General features: G+C 31.6%; 1 protein-coding gene across 2 annotated transcripts; it reads left to right on the top strand.

The window, feature by feature from the left end:
* Window positions 1-27,690, top strand: LOC127730654 (glucocorticoid-induced transcript 1 protein-like). Of its 2 annotated transcripts, none has more exons than XM_052239156.1 (8): window positions 1-581; window positions 7,475-7,623; window positions 15,698-15,814; window positions 18,234-18,449; window positions 19,598-19,645; window positions 20,620-20,905; window positions 21,587-21,713; window positions 23,055-27,690. In XM_052239156.1, exons 1-8 carry the CDS (start codon window positions 377-379, stop codon window positions 23,233-23,235), a joined length of 1,329 nt encoding a protein of 442 aa, XP_052095116.1. In that variant the 5' UTR covers window positions 1-376; the 3' UTR covers window positions 23,236-27,690. The 2 variants fall into 2 exon arrangements, with proteins under 2 accessions (XP_052095116.1, XP_052095115.1); XM_052239155.1 differs by having other exon boundaries at window positions 19,598-19,678.

The following is a 27,690-nucleotide window of genomic DNA, read 5'->3' as shown; positions in this document are numbered from 1 at the left end:
GGTAGATAACCGTATATACAAATTTCCTTTGTCTACTGATGAGATCGTTTTTTCACCTAAGGAAACGAATGATAATGTTTTCTTCTTTTTGATGTACCTAAGATATGAAAATCTACAGAAGAGTTTTCTTTTAATACAAAGAACTATGGAATAATTGTGTTTTAACAGGAACACTCAGGTGTAATTATCCAATGAAATGTCTAATAGCAAGTCACGTGAGATACGACATACATTCTTGAGGACACCGATAATACACAACCGAACGCTTGTGAAATTATGTAAAATTCCTACTGTTTGACAATTAATGCAAAGGTGCATTTTAAGTTATTGTAAGATAATTTATTTGACAATATTTGAGCGTGAATTTCATTGAGAAATGTCATCACAAGGTTCTCAGAGAGGACGGGTAAATTTGTCACCCTCTGCGATGCCATCCATGATGAGACCTATGAAAGCAGTGAAGCCGTTCACGTTGAAAGGCAGCCCTACTAGAAAAAGTCCGGTTTGTTCGCCAACACCGATTGCAATTGGTCATCGGAATTCACCAGAACGAAAGTCGCCTATTTCGCCAAGTTTTAAAGGTGAGGAAATTCTAAGCCGGCAGAGGTTTTGTAGCGTCTTGAAAACTGGCACCTTGCCAAATTACTAGTTGTACTGTTTTATTTAGATTTTTGATACATGAAACAAATATTATCGAAGAAACTATTTTTGAAGCATAGAAAGTTTATAAAACCTGTCTTCTGTTTAATATAGTTAAAATGAAAAAATACCAATACAGAGGAGGGTAGGAATGCCCTTTTATTGTCAAACGTCCCTTTTTCGCTACCGTTAGGGTCACACAAGCCTTTATTTTTTGTGGTCATTTGTCAAGTCTAATTTTGTAGCAAACGTAAGCGTCAAAGGGAGTAAAATATTTATTGATAACGTTATTTTAACAAGTATTTTATTGTCATTCCTCATGTGGGGTACCCCATTCCTCCCTTCTTACCAGTGTCAGGGTAAGTTGGGGGATAACCATTTGATATTCTGGGGGGGGGGGGGGGGGGGGGGGGGGCTAAACAAGGACTAAAACTTAAAATAGATTCTTTGCCTAATAAAGAATGAAAGAATATTTTGCCTAACAAAATGCAGAATGTAAATTTATGTTTACATTATAAATTGAAAATAAATTTTTGTGTTGCAAAGCCACACCTATAAAAAAAGTGAGACTCACAAAAGGTGAAAATGAATATTGCTATTTTTATTGCATTTGAAAAATCCTCCTCCCCAGAATATCAAAAGGTTGTCCCTTACAGTAACACTGTCAACAGGTATTTCACAAGCCCTGGTTGTGGCCGAGTGGTCTTAGAAGTTCATCTACAGTGCTTGTTGGCCTGTCAACACTACAGTTGTGAGTTTGTCCAACTGTCTGTTTATCCAGATCTCACTGAACACCTGCATTTTTCTTCCATACTGGAGATGGCCAGAGACACAAGACTCTGATGTAGGACAGGGGTGTAGCTAGACTAAAATGATGTGCACGCCTAATTTTTTCGACCATTTTATGTAGAAATTGATATTTTTTTCACTTTTCGGTCATAGGAGGGTTAAAAGAGGTGATACATAGGTCTTATAGACAATTCATGAATGCAAAACTATTCAGAATTCTGTTGAATAGGGTCAATCATTTTTATGAAATGAATTTACTCAAAATTGTCCAAAATCTGCTCTTCGGGTATAAGCAGAAACGAACTTATCCATTACTTTGTCAATATTCACATTGAAATCCTGATGAATATGCATTAATGCTTGCGATGATAACCTATCGTTATTCATAGTTGATCGTACATATGTTTTCAACCGACGTAGTACACTGAACGATCTCTCCGCTGTAGCACTTGTTACCGGGGTGCATTGTCAACATAATACTCAAAATAGTATCTACAGAAGGATACAGCACTGGGTTACGATAAATTCGGGTTCAAACGTTTTAATTTACACAATCTTTAGTATAATAATAATTTGGGTCTGTTATTAACAATTTAATTTAGGACGTGTGTACTTTTCCAAATTGACTGTTTTTCGGGGTAGGGATTTTCATATCTTCTAATGAATGGGACACAATTTTAAATTAATTTCCGCATACCCCTTCAAATCCAAAGAGTTACCCCTGGCATATGCTATTCCATGATTTTGGGAAACGTTTTACACACTTAGAGTGACTTGGAAGAATTAAAATCAACATACTTTGTCGGGAAGTCAAAATTATTTACATCTTTTTAGTTGGATGTTAGTAATTGCATCTTAACTTCTGTCATCTGCAAATTGGGTACGGAGCGGTGTTGGCTTTGGAGATCGAAACTGAGATGGAGCTTGCATTTGCTTTTTCACTATCGTGATTTATTCTCTCAGACTCTGGCAAGGATTGTTGGGAAATGGGTTTTTTTGAAGAACCTTTCGTTTCTGTTGAAATGGGTTTAGTAAAAAAATGTCAATAGTTTTCCATTTAGCCTTTTCACCTTTTTCGCTACGTTTGGACGTCATGTCGTGTTCAACGCCGGACATCTTATGTGGGTATACATACCTAGAAACGTCATGATTTAAGTAAAACTTTCATTTTGAAACCAAATACCGTTATTTAATGACATTTCATCAATTAAAAAAGCGACAACATATATGTGTTTCCTTTAAACATTTTCTTCATTTTTTTTGGCCCTTTTTATTTTGTTCACCATGCCGAAGTGTACGCGACTGCGTGTTGGCGTATTGGGAGCTACGCGCATGTAGGAGAGTTAAACATCCCAGAAATCTTGCATGTACATCATGATGTATAAACAATACCATATGAAGAAAAATTTCTGACTAAAAACTGTTTTTGCAATTTGCCAATTTTTTCCCAAAATTTCAAGTATTTTTTACATTGTTGTTTACAATTATGAATTAAATAATTATGCAAAATCAATAAGTACAAAATTATTCAGGATCTTTACTTAGTGTCTATTCAATATTTTTAATATTGGTCAAATAATTATTACGAATGTAAGGGTAAGTAAGTGAGATTCATGATTTTTTTTATCAATTATGACACTATTATGAATTTGATTTATTATATACATGTAGCAGAAATGTTGAAATTTATAAGTCCTCAGTGGCAAATTTTGACAATGTCCAAAATAATATGCAGTTTTTATACGGCCGTTTATGAGACGTATTATGGTTTACTGTTATCTCTCCGTCGTCAACATGTCGGACAATAACTCAAAAACGCTTTAACCAATTTGCATGAAACTTTGGTAAATTGTTTATATCTATTGACGTGAGCTCCCTTTCGATTTTTATAAATTTTGGATTTTACGCTTCCGAGTTATGGTGTTTTATTCATTAAAAAAGGGGGATTTTCCAGTTTTTGGACAATTACTCAAATATGCTTTAAGCAGTTTTCATGAAACTTTGGTGACTGGTTTATATCTATTGAAAAAGCGATGGGCGTATCATGTGCTCATGGCGCAGCTGTTTATTATACTACTCATAACTACAGAAAATGATGATTAAGCCAAAAGTACTGACCAACTCAAATTAGATTTCAACAACTCTATTATTAAAATAAAAAATATAAAAATAGTCTGTTTTTTCATCATCTATTAAAGAAGTTAATATTTGACACTTTTTGTATCTTCAGTCTCTTTTTAATTGTATTTTAATTTATATTTAATCAATAATAATATATTTTGCACATCTTTTTGATTACCTATTCCCCAGTTTTGGTATGTAAATGAAATGTAATGAACATGGTAGGTCATTCCAATTTACCGAAATAATAACCAACAAACAATTTTGGTGAGCTACAATTTTTTATAATGCGTTTAATAGAAATACAGACAAAAGTTGTAGAATGCAAGACATACGGATTACGAAAACTATTTATTTGTATTTAGAAGCTTTATATTTCAGAAGTTAGAAGACCTGGATGCTTCATACATGTACCTTGTATGCAGATACCATACATGTATGTTACGAAGTTTCCATCTGTCATACATTGCATGTCCATTGTCCTTGGCCTCATTTTCATGGTTCAGTCTGCTTGAAAAAAATTAGTTTTCTTGTCATGTGAATTATATTTGGTATATAATACATGTATGGGTTCCTTGCATTTAGTCTACATGTCCTTCAGACAGGGAACATAATACTGTGACCTCATTTCATGGATCAATGATCAAGTTTAAAGTTTGGTGGTCAAGTCTATATCTCAGATACTAAAAGCAACCTGTCAACTATATTTGGTGTATAGAAATGATTGTAAGGTGTACATGTACATGTCGGACTGGCAGGTTTCATTTGACCATGACCTTTATTTCACGGTTCATTGAACAATAATTAGTTTTTGTGGTTTTGTCTATTTCTCAGATACATGTACTATAAGCAATAGGGTCACTATATTTGGCATATTGAATGATTGCAAGTGTACATGTCTGTCTGGCAAGTTTCATATGACCTTGACCTCATTTTCATGGTTCATTGGTATATGTTAATTTTTCATGGTTTTGTCGTTTATCAGGTATGTCATTACGCAATAGGTCAACTAAATTTGGATCATTGGTCTGACAATGTAAAGTTTTCATGGTTTTGTCAGTTAATTAGATACTATAAGCAGTAGCCAGATTACAAATGTAGGTCAACCATATTTAATGTATGAAATGACTGTAAGGTGTACATGTCTGTCTGGCAGGATTCATCTGACCTTGACCTCATTTTCATGGTTCATTGGTCAATGATTAGTTTTTATACGACCGCAAAAAAATTTTGTGGTCGTTTATTGGTATGACGTTGGCGTCGTCGTCGTCGTCCGAAGACACATTGGTTTTCGCACTCTAACTTTAGTTTAAGTGAATGGATCTCTATAAAATTTTACCATAAGCTTCAATACCACAAAAGGAAGGTGGGGGTTGATTTTGGGGGTTATGGTACCAACAGTTAAGCAAAAAGGGGCCAAAAATAAGCATTTTTGTAACTTCCAGACATTACTTGTGTGTTAGTGTATGGATCTCTCTGACATTGTACCACAAGGTTCCATATCACCAAGGGAATGCTGGGATTGATTTTGGGGGTAATTGCCTCCAAATTTTAGGAATTAGGGGCCAAAAAGGGAAAAAAAACAAGCATGTTTCTAGTTTCATGACAATAACTTGTGTGTAAGTGTATGGATCTCTCTGACATTGTACCATAAGGTTCCATATCATAAAGGGAATGCTGGGATTGATTTTGGGGGTAATTGCCTCCAAATTTTAGGAATTAGGGGCAAAAAAGGGGCAAAAAACATGCATTTTTCTAGTTTCTTGACAATAACTTGTGTGTAAGTGTATGGATCTTGATGAAATTGTACTACAAGGTTCCATATCACAAAGGGAAAGCTGGAATTGATTTTGGGGGTAATTGCCCACAACGTTTAGGAAAAAGGGGCCAAAAATAAGCATTTTTCTAGTTTCCAGACAATAACTTGTGTTCAAGTGTATGGATCTCTCTGAAGTTGTACTGCAAGGTACCAAACCACAAAGGGAAGGCTGGGATTGATTTTGGGGGTAATTCCCTAGAAATTTGAGGAATTAGGGGCCATAAAGGGGCAAAAAACAAGCATTTTTCTAGTTTCAGGACAATATCTTGTGTTTAAGTGTATGGATCTTTATGAAATTGTACTGCAAGGTTCCATATCACAAAGGGAAAGCTGGGTTTGAGTTTGGGGGTAATTGCCCTAAATGTTTAGGAATTTGGGGCCAAAAACAAGCATTTTTCTTGTTTCCAGACAATAACTTGTCTTCAAGTGTATGGATCTCTCTGAAATTGTACAGTTCATACATGTGAACCTCCCGACGGGAGTACAATAATCCCGTTTTCAGGGGTCTCCTCCCGACCTCCCGTTGAAGACAAAAAAATCCCGTGTATGAAATATTTCATGAATGAAAAATTTCAGCCCAACATATCTGGTGTAACTGACATTACTGAAGTTATATTTTACCTGTAAATCAATTAACATGCATAATTATATGGCCTCACTTGTCACCTTGGGTGTCAAACATACTGGTAATAAACGATTTTTACCTCAGGCTAACTGCCGTTGTGTAATAAAACTTTGTTTATTTAAAATGAATGTTGGGTTACTTCCCTTGATTTATCCTGTATTAAGTTACTTTCCTTTAAATAATGTAAATTTTTAAAAGAATATAAATAAAATATAAATTAAACAAATAATCATAAAAGGATGGTAATTAAATGATTTTAAATGTTTTAGGACAAATCAAAAAATAATAATTTGAAAATTATTTGAGGGTTCTATACTTCCTTTCAAGGCTTAAATTGAAATTTATATAATAACTATGACCCATGATTGTAGCTTGAATGTGTTACTTATCATGGATTAAAAATCTACTTGCATAAAGATAACAATAAAAGATCTACTTGCAGATTGATAAGCAAATGTTCTGATTGCAATGAATCATGGTGAAAAAGATATGACCTAAAAAATGTAAAGGACATACTGAAAAAGAAGAATGTTAGATTGAACAAGTTGAAAGTTTAAAAAGATAGAGAAAATTTATAAATACAAAGGTACTATAATTCGGATGGAAAGTTGAAGAAAACACACTTTAACAGACAATTTCTACAGCACACGGTTACATTTACGACAGAATTTATGTCGATTAAAAACATCCTGATCTGAGTCCTAATCTCCAAAACTCCTGATCTTAGTTTCACAGTCCATCACATGTATGTGTACTGCAAGGTACCATACCACAAAGGGAAGGCTGGGATTGAGTTTGGGGGTGATGAATCATAAGGGGGTTCAAAAAATTGGGGGGGGGGGGGGGATTTTTTTTTCCTTTTTTTCTTTAAAATTTTCCATTTTAAATTGGTTATATCTGATTTATATATAAAAGCAAATAATAATGATATGGTTTGAATAGATAAATTAAAATTTTTTAAGTTCTTAGACCACATTTATTCTGTGTCAGAAACCTATGCTGTGTCAAATATTTAATTACAATCCAAATTCAGTGCTGTATCAAGCTTGAATGTTGTGTCCATACTTGCCCCAACTGTTCAGGGTTCGACCTCTGCGGTCGTATCAAGCTGCGCCCCAGCGGAGCATTTTATTGTGATTTTGTCGGCTTATTGGGTACATTAAGCAATAGGTCAACTATACATGGCGAATGGAATGTTTGGCAGGGGTTATTTGACCTTATGATTATTCATGTTATTAATTATTTAATTATGATTAAAGAATAAGCAGGTGAGACATTTCAGCGTGTGCACTCTAGTTATACCAGACCTATGATAGTTTGGGCATTATTTTTTCCAGTCTGAAATAATAACGAAGTTTTATTGAATATATCTAAAACACAGACCATAATAAAAAGTTGGTGCTTGCCGGATCACCTGTGAGTAAGTTGTTCAAAGTATTAATTGTGATTTAAACTCTTTATCCACTTTCATATGATTGTAGTAGAGAAACCCCGTGCAGTGAGAAGTAATGGGAGTCCATCATTAAGAAGAGCTGGATCACTGGAAGCTATCTACAATTCTTATCTGAGTGGTAAATGGCCTACTCCAGAAGTTTTATCGTCACATTTTATGGTGGATCAGACTACCCAGGTACTTATAAACAAATGTTCATATGGTATGATGTTTTCTGGTGATTTTGATAATGCACCAAGTCATTAAGATTATTCATGATATATCAAAATAGCCAAAAAATAAAAAGTTTTTGATCTAATGAGACATTTTTACTAGTTTTTCATCTGTATGTTGTATTTACATGTATTGTCACTACAAATGTAGTTATATAATTTTTAAAGTCTACCCTAAATCAGTAATGCATAATTTAATGAGTCTTAGCTAAACCTAAGCCAGTAGTTACCAGTTACACAATTTTGTATGTCTTACCTAAAGCTAAATCAGCAGTTACATAATTTTATGAGTCTAAGCTAAGTTTTTAGCCCAACTGTCTGGAAGGGCCATGTGACAGTGAGCATTTGACCTCACTTTTGGTCTGTTCTCTGTAAACTTTTCTTTAAAAATCTTCTGTGAAACTGATTAATGGATTTAAACCAAAGTTTATCTGCATCATCTATCAGATATCAACTATACGTTTTCTGATTTTCGTCCAGGTTGAAAATATTTTGAAAATATTTATTTTCAGTTGTTTGTATTTTACTGACAGATTGACTTTTTTATAGTCAACATTTAAATTCAGCCTAAAGTGAAAGTTTTTCAGTCATCAATAACTTGGTCAAACCTTCATTGAATTTTACGTAAATTGGACATACTCATATTAAACTAGAAGTTTTTAATGATCAAAAGACAGTATCCAGAGCAAAATATTTAATAATGAAAATAAGGAATTTAATTTATTGCAGTTAACAAATAGTAAATACAGTTTGGGGTTAAAATTTGTTACATATTAATTACTTTATCAAACCAGTTACCTTCATAGATTTTAATGAAACTTTGGCAGAAGATTTTTTTATGATTGATACTTATAGATAATGTCTGAAGTCAAATTTTGAAACATATTTTTTTCATTTTGCGTATTTCCATGCCATTGTTTCAAAAACTATATGAGCTAGTTTAAAAGTGTAAATTGCAAAAATGATCGCCATAACAACTTAAACAAGATGTATCTACCCTGAAATTTGGAGAAAAATATGTCGACTTGTCTTGGTGTAATTGCTCTTGATATGTGATCTATTCACCCTTATAACTTTCAGAAACAACTTTCAAGCTGCAGCTAAAGTCGCAAAATGCGAGACAGGAATTTTACTCCTGTGGGGGGCAGCTTAAACTTTTAATTTAAAGCTTTATATTTCAATGTGTAGAATACTTGAATGCCTCATACCTTGTATAGAGATTCATTAAATTACAAAGTTTCTGTCTGTCATATTTACATTGTCCATGACCTCATTTTCATGGTACTGCTTAAAAAAAATATATTTATAGATTTTTTGTCATATGAATTTCTCACTTATTATGAGTAATAGGATAACTATATTTGGTATATGGGTTTACAAAGTGAAAACTGCAAAAATTATCAGCATGACAAGATCTATTTACTGTCAAAATTTGACAACCCTTTTAGAGTTATTGTCCATGAAATGTAGATTTTTTAGCAGACCTGGCCCAAAGGGCCAAGTGAGCTTTTCTCACTACTTGGAGTCCGTCGTCGTCGTCCGTCGTCGTTAACTTTTACAAAAATCTTCTCCTCTGAAACTACTTGGCCAAATTAAACCAAACTTGGCCACAATCATTATTGGGTATCTAGTTTAAAAAATGTGTCCGGTGACCCGGCCAACCAACCAAGATGGCCGTCATGGCTAAAAATAGAACATAGGGGTAAAATGTAGATTTTGGCTTATATCTCTGAAACCAAAGCATTTAGAGTAAATCTGACATAGGGTAAAACTGATTATCAGGTCAAGATCTATCTGCCCTGAAATTTTCAGACAAATCTGACAACCTGTTGTTGGGTTGCTGCCCCTGAATTGGTAATTTTAAGGAAATTTTGCAGTTTTTATACGACCGCAAAAAAATTTTGAGGTCGTATATTGGTATGACGTTGGCGTCGTCGTCGTCCGGCGTCGTCGTCCGAATACACAATGGTTTTCGCACTCTAACTTTAGTTTAAGTGAATGGATCTCTATGAAATTTTACCATAAGGTTCAATACCACAATAGGAAGGTGGGGATTGATTTTAGGGGTTATGGTACCAACAGTTAAGGAAGTAGGGGCCAAAAAGGGGCCGAAAATAAGCATTTTTGTAACTTCCAGACATAACTTGTGTGTTAGCATATGAATCTCTTTGACATTGTACCACAAGATTCCATATCACAAAGGGTCAATGCTGGGATTGATTTTGGGGTTAATTGCCTCAAAATTTTAGGAATAAGGGGCCAAAAGGGGGCAAAAAACAAGCATTTTTCTAGTTTCATGACAATAACTTGTGTGTAAGTGTATGGATCTTTCTGAAATTTTACTACAAGGTTCCATTTCACAAAGGGAAAGCTGGAATTGAGTGTTGTGGTAATTGCCCAAAACGTTTAGTAATAAGGGGCCTAAAAAGGGGTTTAAAATAAGCATTTTTTAGTTTCTAGACAATAACTTGTTCAAGTGTATGGATCTCTCTAAAATTGTATTACAAGGTACCATACCACAAAGGCAAGGCTGTTATTGAGCTTGGTTTGGGGGGAAAGGGGGGCGGGGGTCTAAAAAGGGGTAATTTTTTTTTTTCCTTTTTTTTTTGTTTAAAATTTACATTTTAAGTTAGTTATTTTTTATCACGAAGAGAAAGTAGGAATTGAGTTTTGGGGTTAATTGCTCAAACATTTATGAATAAGGGGCCAAATATTGGTCGAAAATAAGAATTTTTTAGTTTGCAACAAAAACTTGTGTTCAAGTGTATGGATCTCTGTGAAATTGTATTGCAATGTACCATACCACAAATTGAAGGTTGTGATTGAGGTGGGGGATGATGAATCAAAAGGGGGTTGAAAAAATGTGTGGGGGGTAGGAATTTTTTTTTTCCTTTTTTTTTCTTTAAAATTTTCCATTTAAAGATGGTTGTTTCAGATTTATATATGAAAGAAAATAATAATGATACGGTTATATATCATGAGGAACTGAAATTTAAAATTATGTATATTGGAAATTTAGGTTACATTGGAAAGTAATAATTGGCTTTGGGGGGGGGGGGGGGGTGGTTATGGCTCTAATGTTTAAGGAATAAGGGGAAAAAAGGTTAAAAAACAAGGGTTTCCATTTTAATAGACAAATAATTGAGTAAAGAACATTATTTAAAAGCAGTGTAAGGTTGGTAATTCAAACTCATTTAAATATCTCATCTACACTGCTTTTAAATTATGTAAATTGGAAATTTGCCAATAACTTTATTGTTAATAAATGCATTGGAAATTTGCCAACAATTTTAGTGTAATAAACTTCATTGGAAATTTGCCAATATAAAATTTTGCTGATGAAGGTTTTTTGTTTACCTTTAGCCTTGACTATGAAGTCATTTTCTATTTTTATAGCCTTATGATGTAGTTGAATTATTTAATACTTTTATGATGTGTTTAAATGGGGTTTTATCATGTTTATGGTTGCAAATTTATTGTTTTAGTATAATAAACTCCATTTAAAATTTGCCAATAAAAAAAATTTTTGTTTATTTTTAGCTATGATTATGATGTCATTTTCTATTTTACTTTTATGGTTGCAAAGAAATTTTTATTTTTAGATATTACTGTTAAATGATGCTGATTAAGGTTTTTGCTATGTTTAGCCATGACTATGATGTCATTTTCTATTTTAATATCTGTTATGATGTATTTAAATGGGCTTTTATGGTTACAAAGGAATTTTATTTTTAGATATTACTATAAAATGTTGCTGATGCTGATTAAGGATTTTGTTTATTTTTAGCCATGACTATGATGTCATTTTCTATTTTAATACCTTTATGATGTAATTTCCATTTTGGATATTACTGTTAAATGATGCTGATTAAGGGTTTTTTGCTATGTTTAGCCATGACTATGATGTCATTTTCTATTTTAATATCTTTATGATGTATTTAAATGGGCTTTTATGGTTACAAAGGAATTTTATTTTTAGATATTACTTTAAATGTTGCTGATTAAGGATTTTTGTTTATTTTATGCCATGACTATGATGTCACTTTCTATTTTAATACCTTTATGATGTATTTAAATGGGCTCCCATGTATTTAGATTTTTGATTATTTATACATGTTACCAAATTGGTCCACATTGAACAAAAACGGTCCAAATTTCAACTTTATTACATTACAAAAAATGTACATCAAACATTGAATTCTACATATTCTTTGATATATTGAAATTAACAAACAATTTAGTTTATGGATATTCCACCATAATAGGTAAATTAAATTTTTTCCAGTTCTTACACCACATTCATCCTGTGTCAGAAACCTATGCTGTGTCAAATATTTAATGACAATCCAAAGTCATAGCTGTATCAAGCTTGAATTTTGTGTCCATACTTGCCCCAACTGTTCAGGGTTTCGACCTCTGCGGTCGTATCAAGCTGTGCCCCAGCGAAGCATTTTATTGGTAATTATCTTGAATATTATTATAGATAGAGATAAACTGTAAACAGCAATAATGTTCAGCAAAGTAAGATCTACAAATAAGTCGTCATGACCAAAATTGTCAGTCGACCCCTTTAGGAGTTATTGCCCTTTATAGTCAATTTTTAACAATTTTTCGTAAATTTTTGTAATCTTTTACAAAAATCTTCTTTCTCTGAAACTACTGAGACAAATTTAACCATACTTGGCCATAATCATTATTAGGGTATCTAGTTTAAAAAGTTTGTCCGATGACCCTGCCTTCCAACCATCACGGCCGACTTGGTTAAAAATAGAACATAGGGGTAAAATGCAGTTTTTGGTTTATATCTCTGAAACTAAAGCATTTAGAGCAAATCTGACAGGTGGCAAAAATGTTCATCAGATTTAGATTTATCTGCCCTGAAATTTTCAGACGAATCCGACAACCCGTTGTTGGGTTGCTGCCCCTGAGTTAGTAATTTTACAGAAATTTTACAGTTTTTTTTTGTTATCTTAGATATCATTATAATATCTAATACTATTAATTATGATTTTAACCTTATTTTACATGATTTCCAAAGCATCAGTAAATACAGGTGAGCGACACAGGCTCTTGAGAGCCTCTAGTTGGTTATTATCTTGAATATTATTATAGATAGAGATAAAGTGTAAACAGCAATAATGTTCAGCAAAGTAAGATCTACAAATAAGTCAAAATAGTTCATAGGGTAAAATGCAGTTTTTGGCTCATATCTCTGAAACCAAAGCATTTAGAGCAAATCTGACGAGAGATTAATTGATCATTAGGTTAAGATCTATCTGCCCTGAAATATTCAGACCAATCAGGCAACACATTGTTGGGTTGCTGCCCCTGAATTGGTAATTTTAAGAAAATTTTGCAGCTTTTGGTTATTATCTTGAATATTATTATAGATAGAGATAAACTGTAAACAGCAATAATGTACAGCAAAGTAAGATCTACAAATAAGTCAACATGACCAAAATTGTCAATTGACCCCTTAAGGAGTTATTGCCCTTTATAGTCAATTTTTTACAATTTTCATAAATTTTGTAAATTTTTGTAAATTTTTACAAAATATTTTCCACTGTAACTACTGGGTCAAGTTCATTATAGATAGAGATAATAGTAAGGAGCAAGAATGTTCAGTAAAGTAAGATCTACAAACACATCACCATCACCAAAACACAATTTTGTCATGAATCCATCTGTGTCCTTTGTTTAATATGCACATAGACCAAGGTGAGCGACACCGGCTCTTTAGAGCCTCTAGTTACTGTTTTTAACAGTTATGGCTCTATAAAAATAATTAGGAACTAACTAAGTTGAACATTTGAATTGCAAAAATTATCAGCAAGACAAAGAGTAACTATATTTATATATATATATAGGTATGAACATTGTTTTCAATTTAGACTTGTATATATATATATATATGTCAGTGTTCCCGCCTGCCCTAAATAGAAGGAGGGCCCGCCCCTCTGCCTTTTCAAAAAAATAAAATTTCCAAATTTCATACCTATCATTTCCGGTAAAATTGTTACCAAATTGGTAACACTAATTAACTGACAATGGGATTAAGTTAAATACCTAATGCCTTTGGCAGTTTTATCACCTTTGTTAATGATTGTTTACTGCTAATTAGTGGATTTAAGATAATTGAACAAATACTAGATATTTAATACAGAATTAAATGTCCACATGTTATCCATTTGTAATGTTTATGTACAGCATGTACACCTGAAAAAATTTATTTCAGTAGGCATAATATAAAAAATAAAATCTAAAACAATTTTAAAGGCAAACACAGTTTTGACTAAATTGGTAAAAATGTTTTGTTTCATAACAATGAGTATGAAATTTAAAGAAGAATCAAAGAAATTTGTACTTTGAACATAACAAGATTGCACCACTTCCTGTTTTACTTCTGGTATTTTATAATCCTTTTATAGGAGCACTCAACAAATGCTTTTATTTTTAACAATGATGGAGAAAAAAGTAACTGTTTATACCTTCTGCAATATATGCAATATAATATGATCATCTCCTGTCTCACCTGTTATATTTATAAAACTCCTTACTTAGGAGCACTTTGGTGTGCACTTAAAAATACTTTTTTGTAACAATTGAAATGATAATAAATAACTTTATTAATAACAATATACTATATGACTGATCAAGCAATTTAAATGTCGATAATTTAATTAGATTAAACATTCAATTTTGCATGTATAACTCCATCTTTCAAAACTACTTGTTTATTTTTATAGACTGGTATAAGTTGTTAAAGATTGAAATTTCTGATGATTATTTTCCTTACCAAATGTACAAGTTTGTTTAGATTAACATCAAAATGATATGCTTTGCTTCATGGTATGATAATCTGATAAAAAAATTCTTACTGGAACCAACATCAAGAACACATTAATTTCTGAACATGGTTTAAATACAACTAATGTTCTCCAGCTGAGCCTAGCAATATTCAAGGTAATTTATACACTGTCCAACAGTGCCCTTACAATCATGGTTATTACGCTAAAGTGCCCTTTCAAACAACTAGCACCCTTCTGCCCTGAGATTCAAGCTGGAACACTGTATATATATATATATATATATATATATATATATATATATTATATATCATGTGCATAAAAAAGTTCTAATAAGCAAACTGGCAATTTTGTTTACCAGGTGAGAGATACATTACAGAATAGAATTCACATTACTAGAAAGCAAACATATGGGTCAAGTGATATCTTACAATAAAGTAGGTGTGTTTTGATAACACAAAAACCTTGTGCTATATCAGTTTTTACAACTTATGCTTCTTCAGCTTTTACAACTTTAAGTGTACTTGTTAACGGTAAATTTATTTGATTTTTTATTCACACATTTTTAAAATAAACTTAATTATCTTGTTTATGAAAATTTATTAGAAAAAAAAGTTGTACACTGTTCACTGATACCCACATTAAAATTTCTGTCAAAAACCCTTAATGTTGTCTAGGGCTATTAGTCTTCGACCTATGAAATTTTCTAGTTTGCCCTTTCTTAAAATATTTTGAGATGTTTAATAGAATTTTTTGCGTTTTATTGAACTTTCAGAAATATGCCCTAACAAATAATCAGACAATTATTTTACATTGTATAAAGGCCTAACAATATATTAAAAAATGCTTATCTTATTTGTTAGAAGAAATGCTTGTCTTTCAATAAAACAAATTTCAAGTTGGCTCTTATATAATTAGTAGGGATCATAATGATATAATTTGAATACATTATCTGTTTTCCAGGACTAAATGACAACACATATCTACAATGACCATGATGGCTGTCTTTTTCATGATTGAATAAATACTGTTTAATGTGCACCCCTGCCCCAGCTGCTTGTAATTTTAATTTTTGAGAATAAAAACTGTTGATTATATAACTGATTATACATCACAAATATTGGATGAAAACTCTTGAAATTTCAGGGATTTGACAAGATCTCTAATGTAACTTATTTTTTGACACATATATATATTAAGAAATATAACAAGTCAATTGTTTTTTTTTCACAGACCCCAGATGATTGGGAAATAAACAATCAACAGAAAACAAAAAAGAAAAAGAAAAGCCATGGACGATCCGCATCATTTGGGCAAGGAGATCATGTTGCCAATGCTAAAAATATTCATGTAAATATTTTTAGAACATGTTCACAAGAAACATATTGTTTACAATAAAGGCTTAAAAAAATACCTGTGTTTCCGCTAACCCTACATACCCTTATTTTAAGCTCCTACCCTGAAGATTTTTGGGACATTTTTGAACAAGCACTATTATACCCTTAACTGTTTTCCCTCTTTAAACCAGTTCAAACTTTTTGAAAAATAAGATTATTGGCCAACCTTCCACTCTTTTTTTTTAAGCATGTTATCGGCAACACAAATATATTTTTATGCCTAAGACATTATCAGAATTAGTACATTTTTTCCATTACATGTAAGTGATGGGATCCAGGGCTCATGCTACTGGGTGACTAGGGTGAAGAAATCGCATCCCTTTAATCAAAATGTTGAAATTAGGGAAAAGTTTTGGTTCAAGTAAATATCTTTTGAGCCATAAATCATATCTTTACCTGTCTTTTGTGAATAATGCACTTTAGAGTGAAAAGACTCCTACAATTTTCATATAGATTCTGAGGTTGAAGGATACAGCAGCAATGATAGACTTAAATTTAAGCAGTCTTAACAGTCATGACAGTCTTCATTGTACTCAACATTATAATGTGTTACTTATACTACAAACCCATGAAGATTGCAACTCAGGGTATGCAACTATGTTGTTCCATAGTTATTTATCTATAGAATTGTAGTCAAAATTCAAGTCATGACAATTGGTCTGACTGTTTCGGACAGACTATTTGGCTTTCATACACAATTTCTAGCAAAACGTCTGATAACACGGCTTATATTTTTTTTAATCCTTTTCAATTCAATAAATAATACCTCAATTGGCCTAACAATTGTAAATTGCTTATATTTTAACAAATATTTTGCATTGTGACCAAAACCTGGATGAGCTTCAACCAAAAGCTATTTGCAGGCAAATTTTTCTGGACCCATACATTAAATGGAATAATCCAATCTAAGAACACTGATTTTTACAGGCATTCTGGTTTTCATGGTTTTAACATTTCTCTTCGAATCTTGGTCAAAACTACACTTGCAGAAAAAGTCATTAAATAAATAACAAGTAAATAATGATTTATAAAGTTCTTTTAAGTAATATCTTGGTTATTAAAGCTGTTAAATACAGATAAACATATGTTTGAACAAATGCTGTAGACATCCAAACTGATATGAATCACAAGTCCTTTTTGAGAACCTGTCTCTGAGGTGGAAGGTAACTTTCTCTGCAATATCTTTTATATAGAAATAAGATGTGGTGTGAGTGCCAATGAGACAACACTCCATTCAAGTCACAATGTGTAAAAAGTTAACAATTATAGGTCAAAGTACGGCCTTCAACACGGAGCCTTGGCTTACACAGAACAGCAAGCTATAAAGGGCCCCAAAATGACTAGTGTAAATAATTCAAACAGGAAAACTAACGGTCTAATCTATATAAAAAACGAGAAACTAGCCATAGATATTATCCTGTTTGTCTCACAAAATTCTGTGCAGTCAGACAAAAACCTGCAGGACCTACTGCCAGACAGAACCAGAATCTCAGACAATGCAATTTGGCACAGACTATTATTATATAATTATTGGAAGTTTTGTGATAATTTCTACCAGACATTTGGTCGGACATGTTTGAAGGCCCGATTCAGATTGACCAAACCATTATTTGACTGACATGTATGTAAGTCAGTCAAGACCTATTTTATTACATATGTACCTCTGAATAATGTAGTATATCACATCAGTGGGAGATTCCAACTAATTTAAATTCTTTTATTTTGTATAAATGTATATATGGTATAGTACCAGTGATATTGTTATCGTTTATGTATTCTAATTAGTCCCCTACCGAAGGGGACTTTAGGTTTGCACTCCATTTGTCAGTCTGTCTGTCTGTCTGTCTGTCCGTCTGTCCGTCCGTCCATCTGCAAATCAGTTTTCCACACTTTTTTTCTTCGTGCTTGAAGATATTGATTTGATATTTGGTGTATTGTTTAATCATGACAAGTTACAGATCGAGTTCGAATTTTGTTTTGGTCTGATGATTTTGTGCAGAGTTATGGTCCTTGAACTTAGAAAATTCACTCAAATAATCAGTTTTCCGCACTTTTTTTTGTCATGCTTAAAGATATTGATTTGATGATTGGTATATAGTTTTATCATGACAAGTTACAGAGAAAGTTTGAATTTTGTTCTGGTCTGATGATTTTGTGCAGAGTTATGGTCCTTGGACTTAGAAAATTCACTCAATCAATTTTCCACATTTTTTCTTGTCATGCTTGAAGAAGTTGACTTGATATTTGTTTATAGCTTACACCATGACAAGTTATAGATCAAGTTAGCATTTTGTTCCAGTACAATGAATTTTTAACCGGTAGGGGACTATGTTTTGCCAGGCAATACTAACAGAATGCTTGTTTCTTTACAGTATATAAAGCATAGATTACAGAAGACTAAAGAAGGGAGTAGACAGAACGGTAAACAAAGTCCAGTCCCAGGTAATCATCAGGCATTATCTTCAACAGCTCCAGCTGCCTTGCAGGGCTTACAGAGGGCATCTAAACCACAGGGCATTCCTAATCACATTCCTAAGTCTAGTAATCTGTCTAGATATCAACGTAACAGTGTAGAGGGATTGAATACAGTAAGTTTATATGTAAACATTGAATGAAATACATCAGATTAGTTTTTCTATCAGACTTAAAAATGTTGAACCAATAACAGGTAATTGATTACTTGTGTCACCCGACAGCAAGCTAGTGATCTATTGGGATCAGTTCTTTTGACTTGTATTGTTGTCATCTGCATTTCACCTCATGTTAATATGCAGTTCCTTGAAAATGGCTTAACAGAATTCAACTAAACATGCACAGATTCATCAACAGGAGATGGTGTTGTGCACCTACTTTTTGGGGTAAAGTTTGCATTCATGCAATCAAAACCCTTAAGTGGCTGTATTCTACATCCTGTCAATACTTATATGTCTCCATCCGTATGTCCCAAAATAAGTTTCTGTTCCCTAACTTTAGTTTGCCTCAATCAAATGTAATGAAACTATAAATAATGTTAATTACAACACACAGATAAAGATTGAATTTGGGTGGCGTCATTTTTACCGTTTAGAGTTGTACCCCTTTACAAATGGAAAAATTGCTGAATTCTATGTTTCTGTTCTCTAACTTCAGTTTGCCTCAACCAAATGTTATGAAACTGATACACAATGCTTATTACCACAACATTCAGATCAAGTTCATTATGGTTACTTTTGAGATAAAAATGTAGTGCATTGAACACAATAGTCTGTATGTCCTATCAATGAACATTTCAAGAAATATATCAGTGAAATATATACTTAGATATTCAAGTTACAAAATGATGTGTATATGTATTACATGTACCATAATTGTCCAGAAAATAACATTAACTGTACAATGTACATGGTGCATGAATCTAGTATTTGTTCTATAAATATCAATGATGTCATTTAAAATTGGAATAAAAGTGTATCCTCATATGAACCAACTACATCTATGGACAAAGCAAGATATCTCCAATTGCCTTCCAATGCTTAATAAAATGCAATGTTTTATTTTGATTTCCCTCTGCAAAATGGATGCAATCTTTACCCTTCAGTGCTTGCACTTAGCTTCAACTGTTGATCTGAACTATGAATGGAATTTCCCATACCAAAACATGGGCATTTGCAATAAATGAAGAAAAAACAAATTAAAACAAAATTAGCAAGCTAAGGGTCTTTAAAAATGTTTGTGACACATATTAAATGTTTTACAGGAGATAGAGAAGCTAGTACTACACAACAGAGAAGAAGAATTGGACAGGGTATGCTCCCCTGATACATTGATATCTATACTGGTAGGCAAATCATCATCACGAATCATCTGCATCATCAATCCACCGATTGTGTTTACAGCAGTATAGAATATTGATATTCCAAATATTTCCTTGCTCATTCAATTCTTCATTGATTTCTTGTCACTTCAAAAGCTGTAAACACAAATATTTCATTCATTAGCAGAAATGTGGTGAAGGTTTGTTTGAGTTTCACATGCACATGTTTTACTCACATACATTTTTTTCATATCATTTTACACTCATTTGTTGTTTGCCAGATGTTACTTGAATTTTGGTTGAAAGTGTATATATCAATTATAAATTGAAGGAATTAAACATGTTTATAATTTGCCTTATAATTTTGTCATTTAGGCATGGTATACAAACTTTCCTTCATATGGTACTATGTTCTCAATATTTCTGATGAAAACAGCATGATCCATAAAATTTTTTGATAAAGAAGGAGGAAAAATATGTGTATTAAAAACATAAGTAACCTGGAGAATACATACAAATTGGAAATTCACAAGTAATGTAAAAAGAAATACATAATTACAGAACAAAGTATTACCGTCCTTACTCACTATTGATCTAAAAGATCATACTAAGAATAAAGAAAAAAAAAATTTAACATGACATGCAACTAAAATAGAAGTCCAGCAAACCAAAAACCATTATATTTTTCGCACTGCTTAAAATGGGGGCTTTACATGAGTATACCATATTACTAAACAAATTACTATATAATTATATATAATGTCTGCATATAATTTTTGAATATATTTATTTTGGTCTGATTTTGATTGATTGACTTTTTACATATTAAGTTCCAGTGATAAATGTTTTAATTCATTTTCAGGACACATATGCTTAAAAACATAATAATAATACTGCCAGCATATATTACTTGGTTCAATGACAAAAAAAGTACTTTTAAACATTTATTTTTGTAATTTATACAGTCACAGTTTGCATATGATATTCCTGATGGACATAAAGCTCCCTGTCCTGAACTTGTAAACAGAGGTAGTAGTACCAGAAGTATAGATACCCAGACACCAGGAACAGGAAATCTCAGCGACAACAGTTCTGGTAGTAGATCTCATTCAGTTAGTCCAGCCATTCCAATAATTCCAGGTCATATGGATTCATCCCGTCCATCTAGTGAATCTTCACCAAGGCGTCCATCTAGTGATTCTTCACCTAGGCGCCCATCCAGTGAATATTCACCAAGAGAAATGGAAAAAGGTAATTATTGCAAAAATATAGTTTTCTTCATATTAATTGATTATCTTGGTTGTCCAAAGAGGCAAGATATAAGGGTTCTTATCATCACTCCAAGTTCATGTCATCAAAAGTGCATGTCAATGACCATTTTTTTTGTATACAGTTGTATTTGTTTCTGTTCATTGAAAACTGCATGAAGAAAAAGAGCTCAAGTACAAGTTAAAAAAATGCTCCAGTGATTGAAATGTTTACCATGTCTGAAAGCTGTTTCTGATATGTGTGTATATGTGTTTAGATGATCAGACATTGATATGTATAATGTTTATAATTGTTCTTGCCTTTAAAATGTATTTCCAAGCATGGCTGTTTCTGACATATCTTTTATCTAGACTTATATGGTGTGTATTTCTTAAGAGGTAATATGAATAAGTGATATTTGAACTGCTATCTTATTAGCATTTTAATATCTCATTTTCAGGAAGAAGTTGCCACTTAAATCTTGCCATTGTATTATTCAGTGTTATTTTACTCATCATGTGAATCTGACATTGGTTAATGATATTTCCTCTAATATTTGTATAATTGATAATAGAGCATCCACTGAGTTAATGACTTTGATTTACTAGTGGATAGCAGTCAAGTCATATTATATATCTGTATGTAAAACATTTGAATGTTTGTCTTCTATAATTTTTTACTCAGTGGAAGGATGTGAATCTCCAGATAGTTTACAAAAGAAAATATCTAGTCCAGGACCAAATAATTCCTACTTGTTTGTAAGAGAACCACCAGATGGCTGTGAAAAGGTCAAAGTTATTGATGAAGATACGTAAGTATCCTGCATTAACAGTGTTTTCTTCTCTGATCTTGTGGAACATCAGCAAAACTAAATATAGTCTTAAACTTTCTCTTGCAGCTAGTTTTACATTGAAGTTAACTTGATATCAATTTAAAGGATTTTCTTGTTTTGTTGTTAAATAATATAATTTCAGGAAGCATGTCTTACTTCAAAAAATTGTAAAATTCCAATTTGAAGTCAATGGCTGCAGTGTAAAATTTAAGACCAATATGAAATGGTACCATTAATTCAGATTTCAAAATGTGTTGGGTTTTTCTTTTTTCGCTTCAGAAGTCATAAGTTCTAATGTTATTGTTTCTAGTCTATCCTTTCGGTTTGTACATTTCTTTGACTTTCAATGTTTAAATTCCCAAACCAAAAAACTTTTCTTATCCCTTATGATTATATGCATTAAATGCAATATACCCCATACCCAAGGCTTAATCCCCACCCTATCATAAAGCACTTCTATAGTCTAAAAAACAGTATTTTTTCTGAATCATGATGAGACAAAACTATTCTAAATGTAATTTACATCATTTTCCTTGTGGATCATTCCCTTGATCGTCATGACATTAGGCATTGAATACAATATATACAATTCTTTTAGTTTTTTATACCCTATTCTGTTACATTACCTCATAACTTTGTAAATATTGATTCTGACACCATGTATTTGGATACCTAGTATAAACAAGATACATTATAATTAAAATAAACCATAATCCAGGGATAATTCAAAAGTGACATTATGTGTAGTCTGCATTATTTTATAAACCAAAGATCTTTGTCTGTATTTTTATGTAAAACAAACATGGCTGCCAGGGACAATCTAGATCCTGATTGTCTAACAGCCTGATTTTGGAAAAAAAAAAAAATATGACCGACAGCAACCAACATCTTTCACTAAATTGCAAGCTTCTGACTTGGGACAGACTAGCCAGACTGTTGCGGTGCTAAACATGTTTACGAGTTCTTATCCCTTACCTGGGACTGTGGTGTAATGGCACAACATAAGAACAAACTGTAAAAATCAGTTGGAAAGGGCTTAACTCATCAGCTTATCACAAAGCACAAAAAGACAAAATACAAAAAGTACTGATCTAAGAGTACTCATAGTTACTGAAAGGTAGTTCAAAGCCAATTACAGAATAGATAAATCATGTTTTCCCAGACTAAAATTTCCATTAGTACACATCCAACATAATAGTTAAAAGACGTAATAAACAGTCTGAGAAAAGCATGACCTTGAACAATGCCAAAACATATGTATTGACAGCTTATTAATGTATATAAAAGTCTTCTAACAAAAAATATCATATTTATTTTCAGGAAAAGTCATCCGATCATTAAAGAACCATTGTTGTATTGTCCAATCAAGCCATCACAATTTATTTTAAAGCCAAGTGTTGATTCAGCATTTTGTCCATTACGCAAGATGTATACACCAGAAGTTACAATTAAATCTCAGGGAACACAGAGCACCCAGACGTCTACCTCTGTTAGCCAATGAAATCAGTGCTCAATTCCTGGTTCAACATTCAATTCTCCATTTAAAAAAAAATTATAAATCATAAGTAGGAATTGTATTAATGATTTTTGTTTCACCAAGAAAATCAACTAGGAGGATTTGTTTTGGTCAAAACTACAACCATGAATTTAAGTTACATGTGACAAATTTTTCCATCAAGTGCTTTTGTTAAACCTCAGGTGTATTTTGATAAGAATCTAAAGATGGAGTTTATTATAATTTTATTCTCCTTTTAAATAGAAGTATAAATAGTAGCATAGATAGTGCTTATTGATTGTATTTTATCCCAAATTTTCCATTTGTTCACATATAAGAAATTATTTTAAGTACATATACATGTGTAAAAAGGACTAGTTTTTAGTTTGAAAATATTGAATTAAAAAGTTGAAGAAAATAGAACATTTCAAGTGTTTATAATTTATTTAAGTACACAAGATCATTTTAGAAGTTCACAGTAGTAAAGAAAGCTTCATTATTTCTTTATAAAACATTATTTATTGCAATAATATTTTTACAAATCTGCTTTAATAAAATAAGTGTTTTCCTTATATTGTTGAAGAATATATAGATATTTGCCATCAAATGATATAATTGAAATATGAATAAAAATGTGAATATTTGTTATTATTTAACATTTTAGTGTGCACATAATCAATCATGGCTGTAAATCATTAATATTTTGACATACAAGTTATTAAATAGGTCAGTCAAATGTGTCTCGTTGTAACCGTCCACTTATGTTAAATATTTTATATACATCTCTTTATACTAGTGATATGTTTGATCTATGCTGTTAGTCAAAAAACAAACATAAATGTACATGTGAAATATTTGTTCTGTATTATAAATAAAAGTGGGTTTTTTTTTCTATATTATAAACTCATTATCTCTTTGTATTGCTGACATCTCTGTGAAAGGGTGATGTTTTATTTCATCAAGCTGAAAATCTTGTTTGCTTAAAATAAGCTTAATTTTTTTTTACACACTTCACAGCAGTAGATATAAATGATTTATTTTGATCTGGAGGTGAACTTTATAATTGCACCTATTTTAACAAAGTTTCAGCTGTCATATTTAAGGCTTATCCTAACAGTATACATGTATGATGTAGATTTAGGTGAAAAATTCCTTTCATGCAGCTATCAAGTTTAACTAGATAGCAATGACATTATCTCTTCCAAATCTTATACCAAACTTTTTATCATTTATGGTGTGTACACATGCTGTATTAGTTTACTTTTGACATACTTTTTTTTTTACAATATGCATTCCTGGATACAGACATTATCACTTATGCACTAAATTCAAATATAAAAGATTGAAGTTAAAAGTTTAAATAAAATCAGTTGTACCAAAAAAATGGTGTTTTCAGATTTGTTTTTTTTTTTTTTGAGAATGAAATAAAGTATTCAGAATAAGTATGGATACAATTGTTCTCGGTGCATTTCAAAGTTAAGGAATTTTAATTTTTTATAAGTGTCTCTAAATCAGTCTTTGAAGTTTCTGACCAGCATCGATAATGTTTTAGATGAATGTCTTTTAGAACAGTATATTGTTTTTAAAGGATTATTGCTATATTTCCATTCCTGCCATTTATCAAATGAATATATACAATCGTTTCTTCAGGGATCATGCTTGTTCATGTATCAGGTAGGGCTGTGTAGAATCTCATATAGATGAACAAGACATTGTCACTACAGATCTAGATATACACTATATTGTTTAATTTATGTCTGATGTAAATTTGACTGTTTTCTATTTTGATTCTTTATAAATGCACATGAAATAAAAATCAATTGCAAAAGTGTTGTGGGATTCGATTCTAAACGGAACAAATTTTGACTGATACAAGAAAATTTGGCAAGTTTCCTCTATCTGACCAGTTCATTCTGTTAGAACTAATTCAGCTTTTAGAACCAAAAATGAACGATTTGACTGTCGTCACTATAAACTCTGTTAAAGCGCATGAATCGCTTATAATTTTCAAATTATGACTCACTTTACAATCATTGAGTAAAATTATATAGAACAATAGAACAGTTGTGTTAAATCATTATACAAACTTTGCAATGATAGTATAAAGATGGTACACAAACGGAAAACTATCAATGATAATGTCAGTTTTGACTTTGTCTTCTTCATCAAATTTAGTTGTGTTCAGTTCAGTATTGTACATTGCACTAGTCTTCTCTGTTTTCCATCCAATATTTTTTCTGACACCCATTTTGTATATTTTTATGAACAATATGTAACTATTTTTCGTATATCCCTTTGTGCCATAACAGTGATGACATATCTCTGTTGTAGTAGATGTTGGTTATCAATATTTGAGTATTTGTATATGGAAATGCACAATAACTGAAGGTCTTCATAAAGATATAGAGGACAGAATTAGAAAATATGAACTCACTTGCAGGAAATTCTATGGCATTTTAAAGCATATTTTTATATTGTAATCATCTCTTGTTCATTTTTTTCATCATTTAAGATTCCCACCTTGCTCCAACATATATTATATGTAATATATTTAGTACTTGCAATATATTGTGATTTAGTGAGAAAATCTTTTTTAACAAAAGTTTGCAGTTTTTTTTATATACTAAAATTACAGTAAAACCTTGAAATGTGGAAGGGACCTGTCCTAGCTATTTGAATTTATCTGAGATTTGTGTCATTCTAGCTGCTACAAACATATTTTTCCTGTTTCAATTTTTGTTTACCATGTATTAACAACCTTGTATGTTATTGTTGGAAAATGCTTTATGTTGCAATCCATTTGCATTGATTATATGAAAAAAAAATGGTTCAAAAAGTGACTTAAGAAAATTATCTTGTCTAAACTATTTTTGCATTGCATGTAGATCTCTAGCTATTTTTTTGGTACATTAGTATATACTGATGACTTACAGATCAAGTTTTCATTTCAATTCATTTCAGATTCCGTTTCCAAAATTTTTGCAATACGGCTGCAGGCTAGGGAATTCATGTTGGCTTGGGTTTTCAAATTTCTTTTTAATTATCTTTTATAAAATGTGTTACACAATTTTCTAATTGATCAATCTGACATCAAAAGGTACTATAATTATGCCATTCTGATTGCAATTCATACAAACTGATTTGCATGGATTAAATTGAAATACAATAAAAACATACAATTTTAATATTGGGCTCAATATTTCAAAACTATTATATTTTCTTTTCCTTCTAAATTTTCTTGTACTTTGAACATCAGCAGATCAGTGCTATTTTATGTTCAATTTATTTTATGGGGACTTCGAAATGTACTTAAGGTTACAGAGATTTGGAATCTACCCAGTTAGACTCATCCAAGTTTAAAAACATTGAAAAAAATCGAAATTTTAAAGGACACTAAATTCCTTTACTTTTCATAGTTTTGGACATGCAGGTTCCACTGTATTATTGTAAGAACTAATGCTACAGCTTTTATAGTCATTACAGCAAAGCCATTTATAAAATAGTAAAATCACCTTATACACCAAAAAACAATAGTAATTTTCCTCAGTAGGCAATATTGTCCAAAAGATTAAAAAGTTTTCTAAGCAAAGAAGTTACAGTAGTCTAATTCAGGAAGCATGCAAATATTTAACAAATCTTTATATATTAAACTTTTAAAACTAAATTATTGACTTAAGTTGGGGAAAACCTTATTTTTTTAAAAACATATATATATATATATATCAATGAAAAATCCATAGTGATACCTGGATAACCTGCTGTATCAACACGCCATTAATATTAGTCCATCAGGCAATCGAAGTTGTTAAAGCATATGAAACATTTTTTGCCTGGTTTTATTCTCTATACATAGGTACTACAAACTTTTCTCTGTATGTTTTTTGTAATTTAAATGTTATGTTGCAAGAAAGCCCTTTACTTAGGTGATTTTTATGTGTTTCTTCTGTTTAGTAATTTAATTTATCTATTTATTTATAACAAAATGGCATGATATTTGGTAGTGCTATGTGAAGCTGCCTTTCTATTTATATATAGACTTCTCCTGTTGAATTTTCCAGTAACACAGAAAGTATGTATTCCTGTCAATTTATTTGTTTGCAAAGCAAACATGTTTAAATGGAATACTAAAGGTTGTAAGAGAAGATTGATTTTGTGTGACTAGATAATTCACTTGGAAATTGATAGTTTATCATAAATGCTTATTGTAAGATGTTTACCATTAATGCTTACTGAACATTGTCAATAAAATTAAATATTGTAATTAACTCTTTCTTTCAGGTTACGTAAGTTTGGATTTTTTTTAAAATAACATTATCCCTGGAGAAGGACTTTAAGCATGTACGATAAACTTTAATGATAGTTTGTGTCTATTTATTTGTTAAAGATTTGTTAAGACTGATACTGTACATAGTTATGTTGTATATTTTGTTTGAAAAAGAATAAATTGTTATCTTTTCTAAA

Source organism: Mytilus californianus, unplaced genomic scaffold, assembly GCF_021869535.1.
Source record: "Mytilus californianus isolate M0D057914Y unplaced genomic scaffold, xbMytCali1.0.p SCAF_2, whole genome shotgun sequence".
Lineage (NCBI taxonomy): Eukaryota > Metazoa > Mollusca > Bivalvia > Mytilida > Mytilidae > Mytilus > Mytilus californianus.
Note: the sequence above shows the minus strand (reverse complement) of the source record. Positions and strands in the feature narration are given on the sequence as shown.

Bases quoted from the DNA above. Each gene is read 5' to 3' on its own strand.
- LOC127730654 (XM_052239155.1), top strand. From the start codon at position 377: ATGTCATCACAAGGTTCTCAGAGAGGACGGGTAAATTTGTCACCCTCT. The intron at 7,624-15,697 runs GTACTTATAAAC...TTTTTTTCACAG, and splicing joins TGGTGGATCAGACTACCCAG to ACCCCAGATGATTGGGAAAT. The intron at 21,714-23,054 runs GTAAGTATCCTG...ATTTATTTTCAG, and splicing joins AAAGTTATTGATGAAGATAC to GAAAAGTCATCCGATCATTA.